The sequence below is a fragment of the Aegilops tauschii genome, chromosome 4 (genome assembly GCF_002575655.3).
Source record: "Aegilops tauschii subsp. strangulata cultivar AL8/78 chromosome 4, Aet v6.0, whole genome shotgun sequence".
In the NCBI taxonomy this organism is placed as follows: Eukaryota; Viridiplantae; Streptophyta; class Magnoliopsida; order Poales; family Poaceae; genus Aegilops; species Aegilops tauschii.
Window position 1 is genome coordinate 356,004,327 of NC_053038.3, and position 25,485 is coordinate 356,029,811.

Genomic DNA, 25,485 nt, shown 5'->3' on the forward strand with positions numbered 1-25,485 from the left:
AAAACCGTTTGTATAGCACCGACACGTACTAGTGCAAGGATAAGTGATCATAGGAGGGTGAACATTTGGATCTCTGGTTTTCTTCACCCTCCATGTGCACATCCAAACACAAAGCATAATGTTGGGCCTAGATGCACACACATAGAACGGAAAGCCGATGGAGCAATATACCTTTTGTTCGAATGGTTTACCATTATCTTGGGAGTCGAGGTGTCCATGTGCTGGCATTGGAATCTTGATGTCTTCCCAATTTTCCATGAAACATTTCTTCACGCGGCTTTGAGGTATTTTTCCTGAGAGATAAAGATGTCATTCTGTTCTTAACGAACTTGGAATCAAAATATTTTTAGTTCCCCCGTCATGGACATTTGATATTTTCAGCTATTAATTTGCAAATTATTCGTTGTAACGAGAGTTGGTACTGTGAAGGATAATATCATCCACATATATTTAACACGTGAATAGATCACCATTATAAGATTTGGTGAAGAGAGTTGAATCAGTGGCTCCTAGTTTGAAGCCCTTCTTTTCAAAAAACTTCTTGAGTGTATCATACCAAGCTCAAGGAGCTTACTTGAGCCCATAAAGGACTTTGTGGAGCCTATACACTCTGTCAGGATGCTTGTTTGACACATAGTTCTTCCTCGATATTACCATTGATGAATGCCTTTTCACATGCAATTGATATAGACCTATATTATGATGATTAACATGGTGCAAAATTTGACACGATTTAAAAGCACATGACTACTTTTGCATGCCCAGAAGTGATCGAAGAGCGTGGGGAAGTAAGACATATGTAACCAGTACATACGTTTCTACACTTTGCGGTACTTACATGTAGAATTATGCTCCCTCAAAAGAAGGTAGAACTATGCAAGAAGACAACTGATTGGTTCGAATGCATAAAAAGTACAAATTACATAACCAGATGACAAACTACCTCAGAAGATTGCGAAATGTATAAAATAATATGGTATTCATGGCTGAAAATAAGACTCGAACTTTAGGATACACTTTTTCTTGCACTGTTGAACCATTTGCAGTTCACATATGGTAACCTTTGCGTACATATTATGGAGGAGTCTCTGAAAGCTCCCCAACCATGCAGGGAGTGTACATAAATGATTCATATATGCCATTTGAATACGCTGTGCAGTAATCTTTTGGGTGTAGTTTTCCGAGGTATTGGACTTTTGAGCTATTCAAATGATAAGCCACTCCTGTAAATGACAACCTTAAGAAAATTACCTCTTTGTACGGGTGAAAACCCAAGAAATAAATGTGACTATACTGTTCTTCACAACCACCTTGGTTACTCATTACATTATCATCATCGGAGTTGCATTCAATATTTTCTTTTAGCGGCACCATCTTTTCTTCCACATCATCATTGTTATTGTCCTCTAAGATCCAAGGTCCATTAATCTCGTGTTGGTAGAAACGCGCCGCGGCCCACAAAGTAGATTCATCAAGCTCGATGGTATGCTTTAGTACCCAATCTATTGGACCGCTTGATTCACCGAGGTTCCAAACGCGAAGAAGGTTGTTGTACTTGTGAATTGTCGCAAAGTACACCCCTTTTTCCGACTTCCCAAGATAAGGACATGCATGTTTGCTTTCCTCAAAATCTATTGGTGTATTAAATACCCGGTATTTACCATCTAATAAAGATAACCTACAAAACACAAATTTATTCGCTAAAAATGTTAATAGTCTAAAATGTTGTAGGTGATATAAAAAATCCAGGAATGCACCATAACTAAAATGTTGATAGTCTAAAGTAAAAAAGATTATATAAATTAGTAAAAAAAACATATCAACGCTATAATGGAAGGAGTTTTGTAGTTATGCGCTTCGATCTAGAATACATACCTTGCAACAAATGCACCACGACAATGGACGTAAAGCGCGCCTCGCCAATACACACTGTAACGCCATCTTGGGCCCCATTCCATCGGTTGTTGCATACTGGCCATCGTCTTGACAGCCTCTCCTTCCCGGACAAATGACCTCTCCCGCCACTCTCCAGTAGCCGATGAGAACACAGGCAGCGTCCATTGTGACGGTGGCCATTCCGTCAAACGATGCAAGTCATCGATGGACTGTCTTGGCAAAGGTTCTACAGCCGGCTCATCTTGGTCCTCATTCTCTGCGTCCTCCTCGACACCCGACATGTCATCCAGCAAAGACAGAAACTCAACGAGGTCGAACTTCTTGGGCTTGTCGGGCTCGCGGCGGAACAGGAGCACCTCGTAGCCATGCGACAGGGCGGGGTCGAAGACCAGATACGGGACGTAGTTGTTGGCGTCCATGCGCGGGAGACGCTCCCACCGCCTCGTGGCGGTGTTCACCACGCAGTACAGCCAGGCGTTGCCGTAGAGCAGGAGGCCGTTGCAGTGATCCAGGATGGAGTTGTAACCCCGGCTATAGTCGGGGAGGAAGTCGAGGTCACCGTAGTCGGGCGCGCCCGCGGGGCGCGCCGACGGACGGGCGAAGAACCGTGGCCGCCAGTGCCCGATGTAGTTGAGGAAGACGCCGCGCACCGAGTGCAGCAGGGGGCGCGCGGGCGCGTCTTCCGGCGGAGCTGTCTCTGCTTGCTGCGGATCATCCATGGCTTCCGCGGCGGCCTAGCTAGCTTGGATCTTGGGTTCTTGATGCAGAGCGGATCAGCGGAGGAGCAGGTCAACTGTACGCGGCGTGCTTGGGCGGGATGTCAGCTCAGGTTATAACGAAACTAGAAAGCTTATAGCCCGGCTGCTGTGCTGACGATGCCCAGAGACCCAATGCATGGGATCGGATCGTATCATCAGGCCATCCGGGAAACATGATAATTACTGGAGACTGATTAGTTGGCGTACCGATCGGTTCTCGTTCCTGGAATATTCAATTGGCTTGATCAGATCGCGCCCAAAAAGGAAGAAAGAAAGAAAGATCTCGATTCTTTACATGAGTTTTAATTATCTTATCAAGTTTTGTTTAATGCGTATGCAATTGAGACGTAAAAGAGAAAGGAAAACGCTTGCTTTAGACCGGCTGAAAACAGCGAGACGCAAGCCTCCTCCAGCGATCGACACGCGTCCCTGGTGGCCCCACGCGCCGCTCACCCATCTCCGTCTTATCCACGCAGAGAAGCCACGGCCGCTCATTTTTTCTTTCCTATCGCTGCGTCGGTGCGTCGTCTTCCTCGCACTCACGCATCCCTCCTGCAGATCCCTCTCTCTCTCCTATGCCTACTGCGAGAGCTCCCTCCTCCTTACACTCCCCCCCCCTCCCCCCGCCGGGCGACGGACTGCTGCAGCTGCGTGGGGCACCGCTGCGCTGCAGCGACCGCAGTGTCATGAGTCGAGGAAAGCTTCGACACGCGACCACCGCCCGCCATGGCCGTCGTAGATGATGCTGCTGTGATGGGGAGCATCTGCGCATGGCCGTCGAGCTGCGATTTGAGCACGGCGTGGCTGCCTGAGCTGCAATGGTGGGAGTAGCGCTGCGACGGTGACCACGGGGAGTGGGCCGACAGGGACATTGCAACTCCGGCAATGTTGCTTTGAAGATGTCTCGGGGCTGAGATGCATCTCGCCGGAGCTGCAATGGAGCGCTCGTCGGCGCTCCCTCCCACCGCTGCAATGGAGAGCTCGCCACCGCTCCTGGCGCTGCAATGGAGCACTCAACGGAGGTCTCAGAGCTGCGATGCATCTCGCCGGAGCTGCAATGGAGAGCTCGCCGGCGGTGTCCCGGCGCCGCGTTGCAGCTTCCGCCATGGCCGTCGCGTGCTGCGTCGCAGCACCCGTCTTCGCCGGCGCTGCATCACAGCCTCCGCCATGGGCACCGCGTGCTGCGTCGCCACACCTGTCGCCGCCGGCACTGCATCGCAAAATCCGCCATCGTCTCCGGCGCTGCAAAGCACATCCCCCGCTCCGCTCGCAGCTTCCGCCGTCATCACCGTGTGCGTCTTAACATCCGCCATGGCCGCCGCGCGCTGCGATGCAACATCCGTCGCCGGCCACCTGTGCTGCGATGTAACATCCGTCGTGGGCTGCCTTGTGCTGCGATGCAGCCCTCACCGGCGTTTGTTGCCGTCGGCGACGTAGCAGCGAACTGCTGCGTGTGCTCGGGAGGAAGAAAGCGACGGACCGACGAACTCGGGGGAGGAAGGAAGCGACGAAGCGTTGACCCATCGAACGGCTTGGGCTGGATAGATCGGACGGCCACCTACCCGACGGATTTCCTGAAGAAATCAGCCGGATGACGCCTAGCACCGGCCAAAGAGAAAGGCAAAAAAAATTAGAAGCCTGCAGCTGTCCATATTCCAAAATCTTGGCAGTATTCACGCTCCCCGCTCCCCCCCCCCCCCCGCGCCGCTGGCCGCTCCGGCCGCGGCGGCCACCCACCCAGCCCGCTCGCCTTGATGGCTCGCAGCCGCGGATCCAGCGGTTGCAGGAGCGGCAGTCCTCGGCCTGGCGCGGGGCGGCCTCACCGCAGCGGTCCGTCCCCTGCCTCGGCCCGCTGGCCCCCCTCCCCGAGCACGCGGTCTCCAGATCCGGCGGCTCCGCCGCGAATCCTGCTCCGGGGAGAGGCATCCAACCCAGCTCCACCCTTCGGACCGCGGGGCACGCCTGCGCCTCTCCTCCCCGATGGTCTGCAACGCCTTAAATCCATAGTAGTCGCCCCGGTAAGTCAGCTCTGCATTTCCCACTCCGAGGAAGAAGAGGGATGGACGGCGGTCAGATCGCGGAAAAACCGGCGGACTGGGGAGGGCACGTCGGGCAATGGCGCGCGCCGCCAGGCTCTCCGCTTGGACCAGTCTCGCGGGCGCACCTCCTCCAAGGGGCGGGAGGCCTTTTTAAGCCGCTTCAAGGGCAAGTGTTTCCGTTGCCTGAGCAAGCTCCACCGCGGCAAAGATTGTCGTGATCCTCTCCGATGCATCATCTGTGAGCTGCAAGGTCACTTCGGCCGAGAGTGCCCGCGGAACCCTCGCAACGGCGGCCCAGGAGGGGCCGTCCATGCCAGAATCCGTCCGCCTCAACCCCGGATCCCGGTGCGGGAGCGCCTCTGTTTCGACCCGCCACTCCCCTCCCCTGCCGCGGCCATCCCAGCTCCCGCCGCGGCCATGGAGCGCTCCTACCACACCGACCCGTCCAGAAGGCCACGCTCGAGCAACAAGATGGTGGTCTCCCCTCCGGCCATCGAGCACGCGGAGTACATCCTGCGCCAGCACGCGGTGACTCTCACGGCGGCAGACTGCGCGCACTCCATGTCCCCCATGGCAGTGGGGAAAGCCTTCGACGAGCAGCTCCGCACTCCGCCCCATCAGCTGCGGGTGACGGCGCACCACCCGGAGGCCTTCCTGGTGCACTTCGACCTGCCGGCGCACCGGGACAACGCCGTCCGTCGCGGCGTCCTCAAGGTTGAAGGCTGCAAGTACTTCATCCGCGCGTGGAACCCTGACGATCACGCAGCCATCCTCAAGCTCACGCTCCACGTCCGCATCGTCGTCGAGGACCTGCCCATGCAGCTTTGGAGCCTGGAGGGGGCGGAAAAGGCCTTCGGCGACTTCGGCTGCATCGACCGCCTCGACAGCCGCACCAACGAGCGCGGCCACACCAAGACGTTCGCGTGCTGGCTGTGGGCGTGGGACGCCGCGCACATCCCGACGGAGAGGGCGCTCTGGGTGCTCAAGCGCGGCGCAGGCCGCGTCGACCAGATCCTAGGCTTCTCCCCGCCGGAATTCAACGTGCCCCCGCCGCCGAATGTCCACCGCTACGACCTCCTCATCCACGTAGATAGGGTAGAGGACTGGACCCCGCTCTCGCCGCGATCTTCGCACTCCGGCCAGAGCGGGCTTCCGTCATCAGGAGAGGAAGACGACCACCCGTTGCCATGGACCATTCCGGGCACCTGGGTGGAGGGAGTCGAAGATGGCCAGTCCAAGAACAGGCGCGGTGTCACCCGCGTTTCCTCCGGGGGCTGCAGCAGCTTCCCGATCTTGGGAGACCGGCGTGACCACGACAATGAAGGCCATGGAAGTCATGGAGGCCGCTCCTGGCGCGACACGCTCCTGGCCCGTGGCAGGACCGGCAAGAGCAAGATGCCGGTCTCAGAGGCGCCACGGCACAGGAGCAGGACCCCTGCATCACGTCAGCGACGCTCCAGCCGGGGCCGCTCGGTTGAGCGTGCATCTCCACCGGCCCCTGACGCGTCTCTGCTCCGCGCGACCCCTCCGCTTTCGCTCCAGCCGCGCGCTCCGCCACCACCACCCGAAGAGGACCCAGTGGCGCAGTTCTTCTCCTTCTCGGACTCGGGACGCACGCTCGAGCCTCCCCCGCGCACCGACTGCATGCAGCTCGAGTTCGAGAATGCCATGCTGGAGGCTCTGTCCAGCCCGCTCGACTTCAACTCCGACGACGCTACATCTCCTCAGATGTCTCCTCCGACGATGCTGCCCACTGCTCTGCTCCCCAACGTCATGCCCTGCGTCACACAGCCCACGACTGCTACGATCGAGCTCCAGGCCATGGAGGCGGTCACGGAGAGAGTAAACCACATGAAGATTCAGGCGGATTCTGAGGCGCTGCAGCTCTTCAGCAACATTCAGCCCCCAGTGCTCACCACCCCGAAGCAGAAGCGCACGTCGGCTCCTCCCAAATCCAGGGCCGTTTCTGTTCCATCCAGGCGCAGTGCAAGACAAGCAGCGGCCAGCTCCACTGTCCCGGTGTCTCAGAGAGCGGCGCTTCGTCTTGTCAAGGAGCTCGGCGAGCTTGGTCCAGGCGACAAGATGACCCCGGAGATTGCGGCAAGGCTGATCAAGCGCTTCAACGAGCCGCTGACGGATGCAGACATTCAGACCATTGCAAAGCTGACAAACCTCGACGTCAACGCTCTGAAGATCGCAGCGGCAGCTCATGGCCCTGATGGTGCAGCCAAGGCGGCTGAGTAGTTTCCTCCATGTTTAGTTTCCATGTAGTCTCCGTCGACGGCTGGTTTCACGCCAGTTCAGAGTTAGGTTTTTATTCCATGTTTAGTTCCAAGGTAGGATGCTTAGTTAGACGACGACGGGGTTTTGGGCCTGTTGGTGGCCGTCGTCGCCCCCCGGCAAGTGTGGTGGTGTACTGTTCACAATTTGTTTCCTGCAATAGTAATGTTAGTCATCGGAGCAAATCTTTGTGTCCCCATGATTAGTAACAATTGCAGCATCATGTCGTGGAACGTTAGGGGCATCAACGCTCTAGCTAAGCGCTCAGCGATCTGTGAGGTGGCCACAACGCTCAAGACAGCAATCCTGACGCTGCAAGAGACGAAGGTGGAAGTGTGGACGACGGGTATAGCAAAGGAAATCGGCGGCCCAATGCTACAAGGCTGTGCAGTGCTACCTGCTATGGGCACAAGAGGGGGAGCTGCCATTTTTTGGAACAAAGAGATTGTTGAGGTCGAATCACACTCCATTGGACGGTTTACAATCACAGCCAAAGTGAAGGAATTGGGAACGAACATTCAGTTCTGGTTAACCACAGTCTATGGTCCAAATGACGACGGGATCAGAGAAGATTTTCTGCAGGAAATGTCAAGTTGTGCGCCTCCATTAGGGCAAGCCTGGCTGATAACCGGAGATTTCAACATGATATATGAAGCAAGAGACAAGAACAATCAGCATCTGAATAGAAGATTGATGGGCAGATTCAGAAGAGCACTTGATTTTGCAGGGCTGAGAGAGATCAAGTGCAAAAACCGGCGTTTCACCTGGAGTAACGAAAGAGAAAATCCAAGTCTGTGCAGCATAGATAAATTCTTCTGCAACCCAGACTGGGAAATTCTGCATGATGGCTACATGCTGCACGCTGAATCAACTTCCTTCTCTGATCATTGCCCCCTAATCATGTCCCGTGCAGATTGTCAGCCACGAAAGGCCAGATTCAGATTTGAAAATTTCTGGCCTCAACACCCACACTACTCTGAAACTGTCCAGCACGCCTGGGAGAGGCCTGTCAACCATGATTGCCCTTTTGTCAGGATCAAGATTAAGATGCAGAGAGTAGCAAAGGATCTTAAAATCTGGAGCAGATCACTTTTCAGCAAAACAAAATTGCAGTTCCACATAGCAAACGAGGTCATTTTGCAGCTTGACATTGCTCAGGAAAAAAGAGCTCTAACGGCGGAAGAGTTCAATCTCAGAAAGCTTCTGAAGACCAAAGTGCTGGGGCTTGCCGCGATTGAGAGGGCCAGAAAAAGGCAAGCTTCCAGGGTGAAATGGCTTCGGGCAGGGACGCTAGCACAAAAAAATTTCATGCTAAATGCAATGCAAGAAGAAGAACCACATTCACATGCTTAGAACTAGAGAAGGAACAATAGTAACTGAACATGCAGCAAAAACTGAAGAAATACATGAGCACTTCGCAGAGGCCCTAGGCACATCAAGACAACGGCATTTCACCTTGAATTGGAATGAACTGCAGCTCCCAAGGATACCAGCTCAAGGTTTGGACAACCCCTTTACGGAAGGCGAGGTTTGGGCTGCGATCGTGGCGTCTCCGACTGAAAAAGCTCCTGGGCCAGACGGTTTCACCGGCCAATTCTTCAGAGCAAGCTGGAACATCATCAAAGAAGATATTATGGAAGTGTTCAGGAAATTCTATCACCTTGCGGGAGAAAACTTTCATGAGATCAACAAGGCGTTCATATCTCTCCTGCCTAAAAGGAGGCTGCAATTGAAGTGAAGCACTTCAGACCAATCAGTTTGATCAACTCAGTTGTAAAACTCATCACAAAAGTTCTGTCGATGAGACTAGCAGCGATAATTCCAACGATACTCTCTCCGGCGCAATCAGCTTTCCAGAAAGGAAAATGCATCCATGATAGTTTCCTCTACGTCCAAGGATGCGTAAAGGCTCTTCATAGGAACAGAAAACCTGCTCTGCTGTTCAAATTAGATATCGCAAAAGCCTTCGATTCAGTCTCCTGGGAATACATCCTAGAGCTTCTTCAGCACCTGGGTTTCAGTGCTAGATGGAGAGATTGGGTATCACTCCTGCTGTCCACGGCATCGTCCTCTTGCTTACTAAATGGTGACAACGGGCCGTCCATCTCCCACCGCCAGGGGCTACGGCAGGGTGACCCTCTATCCCCCTTGTTGTTTATCTTGGCGATCGACCCTCTCCATCATCTGCTGGCGGCAGCTGCAGCCCAGGGCACCCTGGCGCCCCTCCCAGGTAGAGGAACTAGTATGAGAATTAGTCTATACGCCGACGACGCAGTCATCTTCGCAAACCCTGTGAAAGAAGAAGTATCAAAGCTTCTGAACATCCTACACCTCTTCGGAGAAGCAACTGGCCTGCGATTAAACCAGGAGAAATCTACGGTTGCTCCAATTAGGTGTGACAACCTAAACCTAGACGATATTCTCCAAGATTTTGGTGGAGTGGTGGTAGGCTTCCCAATGACGTATCTAGGGCTACCAATCTGCACGGGTAGAATTAGGATAGTGCATCTCCAATTCATCTTAGATAGGATTAGATCACGGCTAGCAGGCTGGAAGGGAAAGTCAATGAACATGGCCGGAAGAAGAGTGCTGGTACGCAGTGTTCTATCTGCAATGCCAACTTTCGCCATGACTGTTCTTCGTATGCCAAAAAAACTCCTCAAGGAAATAGACAAGACGAGGCGCAAGTTTCTCTAGGCGCGGGAAGAGGAGCTGTCGGGAGGGAAGTGCAAAGTAAACTGGAACACAATTTGTTCGCCGATCGAGAATGGAGGATTAGGGATTCAAGACCTACATCACTTCGGCAGAGCTCTTCGTCTGAGATGGCTGTGGCTGTCCTGGGCGCAACCGGACAGACCATGGAGGGAGTTCCCCACACCCTGCGATCAGGAAGACAAAAACCTTTTTGCCAGGACTACCAGGGTCGTCATTGGGGACGGGCAAACCGCAAAGTTCTGGACATGCAATTGGCTGGGCGGCGCTCCTCTTTGCAACTGTTTCCCTGCCCTGTACAGAATCTCAAGAAAGAAGACAAGGACGGTAGCGGAGGCACTTAGAAATGACCAGTGGATCAGAGATGTTCGGCATGAAAGCTGGGAAAATATAGTGACCGACGTAGTCTCTCTTGCAAGACTGATCAGAGACCAAGGGCAAGCTCTAGCAGAGCACCTGCAAGACAAGATCAGATGGACAGCGAGCGGCAATGGCATCTACTCCACCAGTGCGGCTTATAAAACACAATTCACTGGCACCCCTCCCACACACATGAAGAACACAATCTGGAAGGCATGGGCCCCTGCCAAGATCAAAATTTTCTCGTGGCTGCTCCACTTGGATCGGTTATGGTGCAACGATAGGCTACAGCGCCGCGGATGGCCAAACTCCTACTTCTGCCATTTCTGCAGAAGAAATCTGGAAACGTCAGTTCATCTTTTCTGGAATTGCTCTATCTCCAGAGAAGTGTGGGATGCAGTTGCATCTTGAAAAGATTGCGCCTCCCTTGCCCCCCAGCAAAGGGAGCAAACATCCACACCCGCGGCGACCAAGCAAATCATGGCCCGCACAAGAAAAGAGGATAAGAAAGGGGTTCGAACCATGATCATGGCCACAACCTGGGAGCTATGGAACGCAAGGAACAACAACGTTTTCAGGGCGAAAGAAGCAAAGGCATCGAACATCACCAGGGCGATCAGGGAAAACTTAGAGCAATGGCGGCTCGCCGGAGCCAAGGCACTGGAGCCCCCGTTCGGGGGGCGATCAGGGAAAACTTAGAGCAATGGCGGCTCGCCGGAGCCAAGGCACTGGAGCCCCCGTTCGGGGATTTTGGCGCGAGATAAAACCTGAAGCCAAAGAACGGGGGTTGGGGGGGGGGGGGGGGGGGGTAAAACCACCCCCTCATGTCGTTTTTCTTCATCTTCTTTTCCGTTTTATCCTTTTGATCGCTTTGATCAAACCCTGTATTCTTTCACCCCTCTGCTAAATCAATGCAAGCCAGCCGAGCTGGATCTTTCAAAAAAAAAAATTTAGGAAACCAGTTTTACATCATTTGTTGAAGATGCTCTTAGGCGTTTCTTACGTTCACTCACAGGAAAATACATAGAAGTATAGAACACCACCAACACGTCAGAAGGTGTACATTTTATTCCCCTGACCACTCAACTTGTCTATACATACATACATACATACTGTCGTTTATAGTACAACAAAGGCAGAGGAACTCCACTGCAGCCACCTACACCTGCCATGTGAGCTTCTAACAAATGTATGTGACAAAGTTATGATACATACATTCTTTTACAGTACAACACAAGGTTCTCACAGGAGAAACCTTACTGAGCAACTTACACCTGCCTACGGAAACTTCTAAGAAACTAAGATGTTACAAGGTACAACATGGCAATAAAATGAATCAAGACTTATGTTAAAATGGGCATGCCCTAACGATATTCACGAGTCCTAATGATATTCACGACCATGAGGTGCAACGATGACCCAGCTTTTCTAGCAGAGAATGAACGGAGAAGACGGGACTTAAACCCGGGTGGACAAGTGGCAAGTCAACCGTTAGGTTTTGCCAGTCTGACTAAGGAGTACCTTCTATATTATGAGAGAATGCAAACTTGGGTGGTAGCACCATGAGGGGATCATTTCCAGTCTTGTTCAGATTGGCCATGGCCAAGGCAAACCCAAGTGCACGGCCAACGGGTACGGCCACAGCATTTCCAATCTGGCGATACCTGCAGCCAGGCTCTATCACATGTTAACATTTATGCTACAGGCCAGTACCTAAATATCATAATATAATCTTATGTACACTAAATATGCCCCACACCTTGCTGCGGGAAATCATTAGAAACAGTTTGAATTCATATTGAGTATGGCATACGGACTATGCTGAGAATTCTATATGACGGCCTCAACAAATGACCTTTATGAAAGGTGTTAAGAGTACGTAATGGGCCTAATGGCCTGGGCTGGCGGTATAGCCCGTTGGTCTTAGGGTTAATTAGAGATAAGGGTCGCTTGCTTAGGGGTCAAGTAAGCCTTGCTTGGGAGTCAAGTAAACCTCTCTATATAAAGAGATGAGATGTATCAATCTAATCAAGCAAGAATTAAGAAGGAAATCCCTTCCCTCTTGCCCGGCCGTGGGCAAAAAGGCCCCCGGCCGGCCCTCTCGCGCCCTCCTTCTAGCAGCGCCATAACAAAAGGAGTGGTGGCGGTGTTGTTGCACGGAGGCAAGGAGATTATGGGCAGCGAGGCCGGGGATGAGGGGAGTATATGTGCAACCATTGGGGATGGAGAAGACAAGGCATGCAGCAAAGGGAAGGGGAAAGGCTCTGCATTAAGCATAGGAGTCAAAGTTTGTCATACATTTGGCAATTCCAAATCTTGCCAATGTTTGGTAAGTTTTGATTGGTTGGCTAAGTACGTTGGTGACCAACCAATTGGTAGCCAATTTTTTGGCTTGCCTAAAGATTGGCAAGCCAATTTTTTGGACCAAACCAAGCAGCCTCCTAATTGCAATTAGTGGACCTGATGGCGTGGCTTAAGAAGATGGCAGGAAAATAAGTTTAGTGGGGATGCATGACTTGCTGATGTGGCAGGGCTGCATGGATAGGGAAAAAAAGTAGTGGGTTGCAACTATTTAGGAATAGAGTATTACAAGAAATTGAAGTACTCAACCATTTAGACGTGATAACTTACAGAAACAACATAAGCAAGTACCTGTCTTTGACTGTTCCACGAAACCTGTAGCTATCAGGAAAACCTTGCAATCGAGCACTTTCACGAACAGTGAGCAGTCTGTCCTGCGCAGGATGTATCAAGGCCTGAAACACACTCTCTTAGTTTCTTATGAGATATTTTAAAATTATGAGCCAAGTGAATAAAGAAGATAGAATCATAGTAACCTGCATACGAATATTTGGACATGTCAGTACAGTTCCGACTACCTCATCCCACCATAAGCGGCCAAAAGGTCTACAATACATCATACAAGAAACAGTTAAATCAGAAACAAGAAACCATATCCATGAAATAGCAGTGTACTTCTAAAACCAACTGAAACGAACCTTAAGCATCTACCATCCTCGTATGTTAGTACACAATCAAGCACCTGAAATGAAAATACGAAATCACAACCTGGCAAGTTTTAAATTGCACATACAGAGAAGTATGGTGTATCTTGAGCATCTTACCAGAGGACGACCGGATGGTAAAAGCACTCTTTCCTTTGTTGGATCCAGTTTAGCTACATTGTCAGAACCAACTATGACTCCCGGAAGGTCTCTAAAATTAGCTCCCTGGAATAGGATTGGTGAGATCGAAGGGAATGATTTATCAAAGATGAAATGCTAACATATAAGTTTCTCGACAAACCTTTTTCTTGGGAATTTGCAAAACCCTTAAGTAGTTATCATTACCCAGTGCCAATGGCCGATGGTCATACAATTTTGGCTTAGATTTTTTTGACTTAGATTTTGCAGCATGAGATTTGGGACCCTGCACTTCTGCAGTGGAAGAAATTTATGCGAGTTTCAGACAGAATTACGATAAAGGACCATCAACGGACTTGGTTAACAAAAGGTTTGGTACTAAATAAAAACTACGGAAACTACAGGAAAAAACAAAACAAGCAAATTATGTGATACCCTTCTAAATTTAGTTTATGACATCCAACATGCCAATACTGGAGAAAGGCTCAAATGAAGACTGCTTATATCCAACAACCCAAAGGGCAAATATACAGTACAAGGAAAGGGTCTGTTTGGTTTGCTGCCCACACTAGCCCTGCCAAAAAAATTGGCTGCCTATCAAATCTTGGTCACTGTTTGCTTTATTGCCAAATTTTTGGTTGCCGATGGATGTCCACCCCTTCCTCACACAGGTTCTTGCCAAATAAATGGCCAAATGAGGGTGAGGGATTCCTTGGCCAAATTGGCAAGTCAACTCTTGCCAACATTTGGTAGGGCTAGTCTGGGCATCAACCAAACACACCCTAAGGGACTCCCAAACCCTAAACTACTGGAAAAACAAAACAAGACACTTTGCACCACCAGCTGATGTTATCAATAGTTTTCAATCGAATTATGTTATTTTTCCTGAGTTTCCCTACCATTAGTACTGAACAAAATTGGTTTTATACAATGCAAAAAAACCTTCCCCTCTCCCTCCTTCCACCAAAGGGTCACAACTCACAACCTACGCTCCTGAGAGTGTAGTGGTGCAGGATGGCTGCGCACCGTCGCGCGGTTGACAGGTCCATTGTATGGTGACTCAAACTTGATCTTCACGTCGTATCAGATTTGCCTAACAACCCTAAACTATTTCCTATCTCAACAATTAGTATCTTCAGAAGATAAATAACCGACTTGATACAGAAAGGAAAAGACGAGAAGCCTCGTATGCTGCATTCCTCAGTTTTCTAGGCTAACCCTGCAGACATAGTGAATGATGGTCCCACTTGGTGTAGGTCAGACAATACGATAAAGCATAGAAGAAGATTAAAGTGTAGGGGCCCACCAGAACTAAATGTCCGAATATATCTTTGGAATTCCGTTTGAGGGGCCTTTACATATGGCATTTCATCACGATCTTCCGCATTTCCCACCTAACAGTTTACAACAGCTTATGAACCAAAAGGTATTAAAATTAGAGATTTAAGAACTCTATAAGATTGTCAATTACTTTTGGAAGATCTGAAAGAATGTCTTCAAGGACAATTGGCGTCTCTAGTTGTACTGCCGTGCTGTCAGACCACCCAACCAAATTACGCTACAAGATTAAAAAAATGTGTCAGGCTTACACTGGAGGTCTGAATACTCTTCCTAGCTGAAAAAACAAAGACATCATAACAGGCATCAACATGTGGAAATTCCCAGATGGACAAGCAAAACAAGCAGAGTACAAAACATAGAACGAGTGTAAACTATAAACATAAAATGCAGTAAGCATGCCAGAGAAAGCACGTCCTCATTTTTGACAGGTAATATTGTGAGATACAAAGAGTGAACTGAAATTGTTCCATACAAATACACGCTATCTTTTTATCACAGACCAAATTTCATCAATTCATGGTTACCTCAAAAGCCAATGGACAACTATTCTTCACAATCGCTCCATGTGTAGGCAGAGGAAATGGGGGCAATTTCTACAGAGTAAAAATGGTAATTAGGCAACAATAAAGTAATTTTCCAATATCAGAACATGATTTTTCAATAGGGCTGGCTCCCAGTGTCCCAGTTAATAAAATACAAGAAAATCATACTTGCCTCTTCAGGATGACAGCCCAATAAAAATACACGCATCCTAAATTGTGGAAGGCCATAACATCCAGCAGCCATGATCCCTAGTTTGGATTGGTAATGCATACCAATTAGGCGACTTAGAGCATATCTTGCAAGTGTTGCATCAGCAAACTTCAATATATCAAGGACATTTTCCATGCAGACGTATTTGGGCCTCAAAAATTGAATGATATCCATAAAGACAATAATCTGCTTGTTTTTTTCACACTTAAATGGTTCATCAAATTCTCTATTGCGGTTGTAGCCACTAATGCCTTGGCATGGTGGACCACCACATACAACATCAACAGCACCCTGAAAACATAGACAAACAAGATATGAAAAAAGAAATATTAACCAATTAAGCCATAGCAAGCATGAAAGAAAGAATTTACATGGGCCCAAATACTACAAGAATTATAATGTGATATAAGTGAGATCATAACAGAAATAACATATCAACTTCGATTTAAAAGGTCCTTTTTCTTCCCTAGATTACGGCACGAGAACCCAAAACGGGTTTTTTGGAGAGGGGGGGGGGGGGGGGGGGGGTTGAACAAAACCTATCTAGATTGCAACCTTGAAGTATCAAAACCGTTCACTTATTCAACCTTGACTCATTCCAGAGCGGTTTTGACTGACATGGATGCAACATGTTTGCCCATTCAAGACATCTTCTAATAAAGCAGCCAATAAAATAACAGGGCGGCATGTCAGTCTTTCTCCCCGTCTTCTCTCAAGTCTCTCTCCCTCGTATTCCTCTGATCATCTCTCTCCCACTGCATCCATTACTGCTAATCACCATGCCAAATCCTACTAAAACATCTGTCTTTCCCCATGTCCTTGTTTCAGTCTGAACTCACAAGCACCAAAGTACACTCTATCAACAATACTGCAGAGTGACAGCAGTCATGACAAGTATTGACCTTTACACCATGGAGAGGTTAAGGTGGTCCAATGGGCAGTGGCAAATCCACCTAGGCAGAGAGGGACGTGGTGTGCCTGACAAATCCACCTTGAATGGGCAGATGACAAAACACTTGGTGTGGAGGTGGCGGTGGCAGCGATATGGCACGGGTTTCTTCGATATATGACCTATCAAACAAGCAGCACATAGCTTGCTGCTGTAATAGCTCTACTTATGTGAAGATGTTATGTGAATTTTGATTTGTCGTGGTAGTGCTAGTGTCCGTGTGCACGCAGTGGATGATCAAGCCACAAAGTTTCTGTGTCTTCAAACAAGCAGAAAAAAGGCTGACCTACGAAACAAGTACCACGTAGGTTGCCACTGTGATAGATATATGAGTTAGATGTGTGGTTCATTCTGACTCCCGATCCACTGTATATGATCATGAGGTGAGGTCGTGAGGGAAGATTGGGACAAGGCTATGAACCAGTGGGAGTAGATGAGGAGGCGGCTTCATCAGCAGTGGCTGTGTGTGTGTGCGCGAGAAAATAGTAACCCCTCAAAAATAGAAGGGGAAATAAAGAAATAAAGTCAATAGTTATAACAAATCTTCAAGCTAAAAATTTGAACTTTTAAAGGGGTCATAGATGCTCTTTTTTGCTTGGGAAAGTGATAACGTATTATCTCTCGAAGATAGCTCTTGAACGGCCAGGACGCAACGTAGCACACCGAGGAATTCCTCGGTTGGGGCCCGCAAGCGAGCGGCTGGATGGGATGAGCGACCTGACAGACTTGGCTGGGCGGCAGTCATGCACGGCACCAGTTGCTCAGACGAGCATGCGACTCCATGGCATCCTCAAGCGTTGTTGGCTTGAGGATGAGAAATTGGACCTTGAGGGGCACGTCAAGGCCGTTTATAAAGATGCCGCATTCCTCGTCTCCGGGGAAGACCTTGGAACACAAGATTGAGGGCTAGAAATTGTTTCTGGTAGTTGGCATACCAAAGTGGTAAGCAAAATAATCTCGCCAAACGGGTTGCTGCCCGATGGTGGACCAGAGCGTCGGCTGATATGCGCGGTGAAGTCCTCTCAGGAGGGTTGGCCATGCTTGCGCTCCTTGTGGCAGTATAACAGTTTTGCCAAACCCATCAGGTGGTAGGACGCTAACCACGCCTTCGCGCTTGCCAGTGTGCGCCGACCTACAAAGCATTGCTCACATTGATGAAGCCAAGTAGAGCGTGTCACCCTCGGCACCATTGGTTGGGAACACCAACTTGCAAGCCGCTGAGGGTGACTATCGCCGTGATCGTCGATGATGCGGCCACGCCACCCCTCCGGTAACATCGATCAGGGCGACAGAAGCTTCTCCTGTGCACCCAGCATGGCCGCAAGGACCGCAGTGGATGCAGCTACGGGGGGGGGGGGGGGGGGGGGGGGGGGGGGGGTCGCTGGATGTTGGCAGTGTCGACAACAGCGGTCGCTGTCGCATATGCGTGCAGAGAAACCTCCAGGCCTGGGTTTTTTTTCAGGTGCGCAATGGCGGGTGCTCGGTGAACTCCTTGAGGGTGGCAACAGAGACGCAGTCGTTGAAGTTCATAGGTTCACCCATGGTAGCATGTGCAACAGAGATCGCCGGCTTTGATATCAAAATCATTCTGAGCTGTAATGAGAGAGAGGTTCGGCTGGGCTGGCATTGTTGCTGCAGGCTGCAGGCCTGGAGAGATTAGGGCAACTTCTCGTCTGCTTTATGCAATAGTCAGGGGTCTCCTTACATATAGATGGAGACAGCCGCAAAATAAGGAAATACAATTCTTTTTTGGGATAACAAAAGGATATATGTTCTTGGAGGACAATGCAAGGGGTGCGCCCCTAGCTGTGTGGGCCGCACAAGGCTGTGCTGGAGACCCCTGACTATTGCATAAAGCAGACGAGAACATATATCCTATACTGCTGTCCCCACATAATAGAACCCACATGATCTCGCTTACTATTTATAACATGGGAGCACAAAGGGAAGGTATAGCCACAAGAATTCTGCATCATATTCTTCAAAAAAAAAATCTGCATCATGTCAAAATTGCATAGAGGTCTTCGCAATGTGTTCTTGGATCTCTATTTGACGGTCAAATATTAAGTCGTACTTGGTTTTTTTTTATCTATGTTTAGTTTCCTTTTTCGGGGAGATCTCATCTGCTAGTTGACAGTCATATACTCAGTATACTTAATTTCACCAAAGCAGACTTTGAAGAATAACACTCACAGGAAGTGGTAGTATCTTTCGCTTATGACCTTCAATAACAAAATCCTTAATTGCGTCATTGCAGTTCCTGCATTTTAAAAGTGGAACTGTTCATATTACGTAAAATGAGTCTTGGTAAGATAAAAAATTGCATACCCTAATCCTTCAATTGGCTCCCACGTGTCATCATTAGGGCCATAACCCTTCCAACGGACCTGCATACATATTGCATAATAAAATAGCAAATTTAGTTCAGCATAAAAGCATATATGAACAAAAAGGAAGAAAAGCATGTGATCTATTGACATATGGAAGAGCTTTGCTACAGGGTTAAGGCAAGAGGGTGAACTTACTTATTTGATAGGAAATCATTTATATGTTCCGTTGTTGGTAAAAAATCTAAACGGAAATACTTGGTGGCTGTTTGACAAATTGAAGGACCAGTCAGGGTCCCCTTTATAATAGATAATAGCTACTCCCTCCATTAGAAATAACTGATGCGAGGACACGAGATTTTGAACCGACAGTTCCAAATCTTGTCTCCTCGCGTCAGTTATTTCCGAACAGAGGGAGTATAATGGAGGGATATTTATAGTGACTAAAGTGGCTCATAATATTATCTTCTACCTTGGTTTGGACTAAGCCTAATGAGACCTGTATATTCCATTGCAAATAAAAAATATGGCCCAGGAGCAATCGCGTGTTAGTTTGATTCAAATGGAATTAGGGATTTGAACTGTCTGCTTCCACTGGTAGATCTGACAAGTAATTAAGCTGCCTCTGTTATAATAATTTTAAAAGAAGAGGGAACTAATCAATAAACATCGCAAACCTTAAAATATAAGCAGCGCTTTCTGACATTATTGGGATCACCAAAACAAATATCAACTAACTTCCATACTTCAAGCTCTTCAGGAGGGACTGCAGAATCATCTGGAGTCCCATTACCAAATTCTGTTATAGCGTCAGCATTGTCCTGTACTTCACTTTCCTTCACATATTGTTTGCATAACTTTTGCCATTCTTTCAGCAATTCAAGGAAATCATCGGTAGTTTCGTTGCGGACCTATTGAAGCAGCATGACAGTGTGTATAAAATGGGTCAGAAATTGCATTAAAACTATACTGCAAAATATATTACATGGGCCATGAAATTATGAAAGCCATAGTACCCGAGTTTCTGGATGATTCATTCTGAAGCTTTCACATGCAACTTCATCATCATCAACAGCCCATCTCTGTAAACAATGAGCAAAACATTCAAAAAGCATGCATCTACTAAGTTATAACACATATACGATGTTCGTGTGGAAGTACCGTCACAAGATTCACACCGCCACCACGAGCCCCAAGACAAAGTCCAGTTGACATTCCACCACAACCACAGTACAGATCTAACAAAGAGAGCTCCTTCTTATTTGGCACATGAGACTTTTGCGTCTTATTGAAGTCTTCCTTTTTCATACTGATACTACTTACTTGACTTGATTGCAATTTAGCATGTGTATCTTCTGCATTTTGTGAAACAAAGTCAGACTAATGAGGTAAGCTCATAACAACAACGAAACAGATGATACAACAGAAACTACACAAAATGCAAATTATAAAACACAATATTTCAGAAACTATGACCAGCTTAACAATAATAAAACAAAATCTGAAAGCTACTTGAAACAAAAGCAAAATTTTGGAGAGCCGCTCTCAAATCCAGGTCATAATTGATTGACACTATAAAGTATTTTCGGTCTTAAATTCATGCATAGCCACATGTGTATCACTGTTGTTTGAGAAAACAAACCCATTTCCAAGGTAGAGAATGTGCTGTAGTCCTGAGAGTACTTCATGTCATAGTAATATTGGGATGAAGGAATTGACTTTGACTGGTTATCAACCTGTAACATAAATAAATAACATTACTTCTCGCTTGGAACAAATATTAGGAAAGCAGCCATGACAAGAAAATATCTAAGATACAAGATGAAGCCATACACAAGGAGAAACTTGCACAATTGACACTTTGGAGACAATACAGTCTAGAGCATTGTCGTCCTTCAGATCTGAGTAAAAGAGCCTCCTTGGGTCATGAGACTGTGCTTGGTCTTCCATGATCTGAGAACAAATAAGAGGTTGAAAACATGGTTAGAGATCCTAAAATAAATTGCATTATCAACTTCAAACCAAAAAAAAAAATCCATTATCAACTTTCATATAAGCTGAAACTCAGTCAAACAGCCAGGACAACAGAACTCACCGTGTCTTCAGCTCTGAAAAACCACTGCACTCTGCAGTAATATTCACCGGCAACTGTTTCAAAGAACTCCAGTATCTTGCCTATGTAATTTGGCTTTCCCTCTGGACCCTGCAAAAGATTAACCCTGTTAGAGTTGTGCAACAACAAAGTGTTTGACATCATCATAAATATTAATTTTATATAACACAATAACAAAAACATGTTTGTAATCAAGCATCAGGTCTAGATAAATATAGATAAAGATTCTGCAAAAAAAACATGAACGTGATCACTAAGATGCAAAACTCTACAAAATGGAAAAAGAATGCATGAGATTGATCAATAAGTTATGATTTTTGGAAACTTTTTGAAACATTTAATGAATTCAGAAGACATAAAAATGAAGAAGGCATAAGCCATAAAGATACATATAAAACTATAAAAGAAATATTAGCATAGAAATATGAACTCACTTTCACAAATGCACAATCTCCAATGCATAAAGTAGATCCAGATATGCTGGCTTGCAAATAGTGACATTTGACATCCAAGACAGCATTGCCAGCACTGTAATGCAAGGTTGACGTATAGCTGTTAGCCTGGTAACAGGAGCAACCTAATCATGCAAAAAGTATAAGAGACAATGCATTTTTGCTTACTTGGCAAACGGTTGGATATCGCTCCCCTTATCCTTCAAACAGAGAAACCACAAGCAGAAAACGTTACTTACGTAAAATTCAATTGTTACTAGTCCAACATAAGGCAGAGTATATATTTCTAGTATGTACTAGTATACGAATAACAAATTCCATATAAGATTCTATAAATTATGAAGCCAACATGCATGTGGGTATTACACTATTAATTATTACAACTTTAGAAGATTGTGCTATTGCGCACACAAGAGAAATTGTTGGTCCTTTCCTGTTTATTCATACAATTTCTCCTGCAATTATATGCTTCGTGTTACACAAGTCAAACATTCTTTGGGTTTTCACCTAGTCAACCTCACTAGCAATGTGATTTAAGACATTTGTTCACTTCTCTTATCATATGGCATTCAATGTCCATTTGTTTGAACCACTGTCCAAAGTTATCTGTAACTCCTGTGTCCCTGGCTGCATAAAAGATGAAGAGCCTAATTGATTTGATGCCAATTGTTGGCAAGTCCAAAATGTTGACTCGCAATTGCTTGGCTACTTTTGATTTTACCAAATATTGGCACCAAACCAATTAGGCTCGAAGACTTGCAAAAAACAATGATCAAAGCTTCATTTTCTGGTTTGAACTAAAAAATAATTTCCGTTTCAGTATATATGCACGTACATGTGTGGTCAATGTGCAGGAAAACCACTTATACAACAGGATATTATACAGCCAAAATGGAAACTATATACATCTCTAATAGTAACGGCTATCTACAGTCCCTTCTATGGTGCTACTTGCTACTATCTATTGTGAATTCTAACATGTACCCCATTTGATATGTATGTTTTTTGACGTTTTCCTATATGCTTGGATATTGTTGCTAGGAAGGTACTAAATTGCATGTGTACTAATCAGCACTCCTTGCTATATTTGTGGTTGTGCACTGCTGTGATGAGCATGAGAGTATAGTTCTAGTAAAAGATTCTACTCTTGACAAGCCTTAAAATCCACAGAACTATTTTTTTTATTCTGAATCAATCTGCACCAACAAATATCCCGTTCTTATATCAAGTATATGATGCAGCCATGCAAAGAGCAGACAGTGGAGCCAAATGCCTACCTTCTCCACAAAGTGATGATTCTTCTCGTAGCGGTGAGGCCACCTCTGTCTAGCCTCCTCCTCCGGCACTGCCTCCCCCACAAAACAACAGGATCCATTAACACTATCCATCATTTCCGAATCAACCAATTTCTTATCCATGATGACTTTGGGACTGTTGTTCGGATCTGGCATTGTTGTGACAGTTGGCGATTCGCAAATTGAGCCACCATTTTTCTTTGTCCTCTTCAAATTTGACGAGCATTTACCTGTCGATACCCTCGCCCTCTTTGCCCTTGGAGGCTTAGAAGATTTTCCATCATGTTGTTGGGGCATCTCACTGACCACGTGCGACTCCGCACTCATCAACCCCGCATTGCACGGTACAATACCACTACTGTCCACTTTGTCTGATGGCCAGCAGTTCTCAGGGTCAAGATCATACTTGCTAGGTCGTACATGAGGATTAGACTCTGCTTTATGCATTGAAGGTTCACTGTTTACCACTGGCGAGATAGGTGGTACACTGTCTGAATCCACCGATGATGCCTTTACAGCTGTCTTAGTCTTCCTTGGGGCACGAACAGAGACTCCGCCGCGCTTGGCGAACCTATAATTCACCGCTGGCAAAGCCACTACAATCTGATTACTGAGACCACCTCCTTTGTTCTCATGGCCACTGGAGGTGCTTTGCATCTTAACATTTTCTGCTGACCTATGTTGTTCCACCCTGTTGCGCAAGTCAAATGTGTCTGGTGAAGTAGTGGTGGTCTCTTTCATCAGCTTATCAACTGTGTCTGCTGAAGTAGTGGTAGTCCCTTCGATCGGCTTATCAACTGTGGCTGGTGCAGTAGTGGTGGCCTCTTTGATCGGCTTGTCAACTGTGTTTGGTGCAGTACTGGTAATCTCTTTGATCAGCTTGTCAACTATGTCTGGTGCAGTAGTGGTGGTCTCTTTGATCGGCTTAGTTGTGGATACAGAAAGGTTGTGCCTTACGCTGCTTCTTCCCAGATCTGAGTCCACAGGGCGCCGCTTGGAGGATCTAGATGAGCGTGCTTTCGGTTCTGAAGGTGTGGCATTTGCTGCCGCCATGGTCTTCACAGTCCTCCGTGATCCCCAAAGGGATGTGTCATTTGTACTGGTAGCACCTGAGGTACCGCAACCATCGGCATTCCCCTTGGGGTCATATTCCGCGTTCAAATCAACAGCAGCCATGCTTGCTGAGGCAATATTCTCTGAAGGAGAGAAATACTTGGCATCCTCTGCCTCCATCAAATCGTCATCATCCGGCGGAAGTTGTGGAGGCGACGACATAGTGTTCAGCGTGCACGTCGGTGCATTCTCCTTTAGATTGGCTTCCAAGCAAGACCCCCATGGTGATGGAGGAGACTCGGGCACCGGCGTGGAGTCAAAGACGAACACGAGCTTTTCCCGCATGTCTACAGCAACAGGAGTAGACGGAGATTCCGGCATACGTGAATAATCATCAAGGTGTTCAAGCGGGCTCACCCCTGGAGCGCCTTCCGATGAATCTGACGCTGGGGGCTCGAACTCCGCGAAGCCCGGCGCCGCGGTGGGCGGGGATGGCGCCCGGGTCGCCGCCGACACGCCCTCGCCGGCGACGAGCCCCGTTGACCTCCACTCGGCACCGTCCCAGGGCCCTCCTCCGTCGTCCACCAGGGGATCCGGGCCCGCTGCCGCGGCGGCGAACTCGGCGCCGACGTCGAATCCCCTGGGCGGCGACCACATGGGCTCCAGCTCCTCCGGGGTGCCGAAGAGGAGCGACCACAGGGGTTCGAGCCCCGCGCTGAATTCCCCCGCCGGCTCCTCCCCGTCCGCCCCAGCGTCGGCCGCCGGGGAGCCATCGGCGACCGGGGGCGGGGAGGGGGGCGAGATGGGGTTGTGAGGCGGAGTTTCCATGGGAGAAGGGGGCTGACTGGACCGAACAACCAAATTAGGTAAAGTCAATCGATGTGGCCAGAGGTCAGTACAGTAGTCAGTTCACAGCCCGGCTTGCTTCCTGGATTGAATTCCTTTTTCAGGTAACTTTTCGGATTTAGCTGTTTTTGTAGTTGGTGCTGATAAAGCTCCCAGACAACTTGTTTTTCAACGAGGTCAAGACTCCTTCGGGAAATTAGGAGACTATGGTATCAGAATGTCGGTCAATAAGTGGACTGTATCAAATAATGGTCTAATGATAAAATGAAGAGTTACAACAATGGGTCTGTCTAGGACACATTTAGATGTGACATATTTATGTCACATCTAAGCTGATATCCATTCTGTTTGTGGTTTTTTTTTTGTCCTATTTTTTTTGTTTCTTGTTGCTGCATTATATATTTATGGAGCTTAGATGTGGCATCCTTAAAAAACATCTAGATGTGAATTAGACAAATTGTACAACAATAATGAAAGGAATGATTAAAGTACTTCTACGAGAAGGTTCAATTGTAAATGTTTAAAAATCATGGGAAAAGTAGCTCATCTCTCTTGGGAGGTGCCATGCTCCTGGTCTCCGAACAAGTCATTAATGATCGTCGACATAGATTTTAGGTGGGAAATTTAAATTTTTTATGTCTATTTATTTAATAAAACAAGAAAAAATATCAAATGTTAACAAAATCTGATTATGATAAGCATATAAATGCATGAGTTATTTATGCATTTGTAAAATTTAGTGCACAAAAGATTAATTGTGCACCCTATGCTGGGAAAAGGGTGGCCTTGTTCCTCTCCGATACTCCGCCGGGAGGGAGCATTCATAGTAGTAGCATCTCCTCTCTCCATGGGTGGTCAATACAAAGATCGCATGAGTTGCCGGACATGATTGTCTTTTTGTCGTGTGATGAATAATTACTTCAGATATTGTCTATGTTATTTGGATTGTTTAATATGTGTATTGTTCTCCAGTTCATCAGTCTAATTATTGCTAGTTTAGATTAAAGGTCAATAGAGAGAGTAGTGTGCAATAGACTTGGTAGGTTCCTATTTGTGAAGTAATTGCGGTGACAGTAAGTGAGGGGGAGCTTAAACGAATTTTCTTCACGAAGGTATGACTTGTTATCGTGTGTGCCGCGAGGAAGTACTTTCAACTGTATGTCATCAT

At 47.5% G+C, this 25,485-nt stretch overlaps 4 protein-coding genes across 5 annotated transcripts; 2 read left to right on the top strand and 2 right to left on the bottom strand.

The window, feature by feature from the left end:
* Positions 1 to 867: 867 nt before the first annotated feature.
* On the bottom strand, positions 868 to 2,868 carry LOC109780252 (uncharacterized). The gene is made up of 2 exons (XM_020338842.4): positions 1,876 to 2,868; positions 868 to 1,678 (listed from the first exon to the last, which is right to left on the bottom strand). The coding sequence occupies exons 1-2, from the start codon at positions 2,613 to 2,615 to the stop codon at positions 1,075 to 1,077; spliced, it is 1,344 nt and encodes a 447-aa protein (XP_020194431.3). The 5' UTR covers positions 2,616 to 2,868; the 3' UTR covers positions 868 to 1,074.
* A 2,641-nt stretch (positions 2,869 to 5,509) lies between these two features.
* Positions 5,510 to 6,937, top strand: LOC109780251 (uncharacterized). The gene has a single exon (XM_020338841.1). The coding sequence runs from the start codon at positions 5,510 to 5,512 to the stop codon at positions 6,935 to 6,937; it is 1,428 nt and encodes a 475-aa protein (XP_020194430.1).
* A 258-nt stretch (positions 6,938 to 7,195) lies between these two features.
* LOC141021879 (uncharacterized) lies at positions 7,196 to 8,326 on the top strand. The gene has a single exon (XM_073497732.1). The coding sequence runs from the start codon at positions 7,196 to 7,198 to the stop codon at positions 8,324 to 8,326; it is 1,131 nt and encodes a 376-aa protein (XP_073353833.1).
* Positions 8,327 to 11,093: 2,767 nt separating this feature from the next.
* On the bottom strand, positions 11,094 to 24,419 carry LOC109780257 (DNA (cytosine-5)-methyltransferase CMT2). 2 transcript variants are annotated; one of them, XM_020338847.4, is made up of 21 exons: positions 22,401 to 24,419; positions 21,292 to 21,323; positions 21,106 to 21,199; positions 20,654 to 20,761; positions 20,392 to 20,511; positions 20,201 to 20,294; positions 19,720 to 19,913; positions 19,575 to 19,640; positions 19,236 to 19,469; positions 18,560 to 18,618; positions 18,425 to 18,491; positions 15,244 to 15,573; positions 15,054 to 15,122; positions 14,660 to 14,746; positions 14,495 to 14,582; positions 13,352 to 13,482; positions 13,171 to 13,275; positions 13,045 to 13,088; positions 12,883 to 12,952; positions 12,698 to 12,801; positions 11,094 to 11,709 (listed from the first exon to the last, which is right to left on the bottom strand). In XM_020338847.4, the coding sequence occupies exons 1-21, from the start codon at positions 24,297 to 24,299 to the stop codon at positions 11,556 to 11,558; spliced, it is 4,149 nt and encodes a 1,382-aa protein (XP_020194436.1). In that variant the 5' UTR covers positions 24,300 to 24,419; the 3' UTR covers positions 11,094 to 11,555. The 2 variants fall into 2 exon arrangements, 1 of the variants encoding a protein (XP_020194436.1); XR_002236973.4 differs by lacking the exon at positions 12,883 to 12,952 and having other exon boundaries at positions 13,058 to 13,088.
* Positions 24,420 to 25,485: the final 1,066 nt, after the last annotated feature.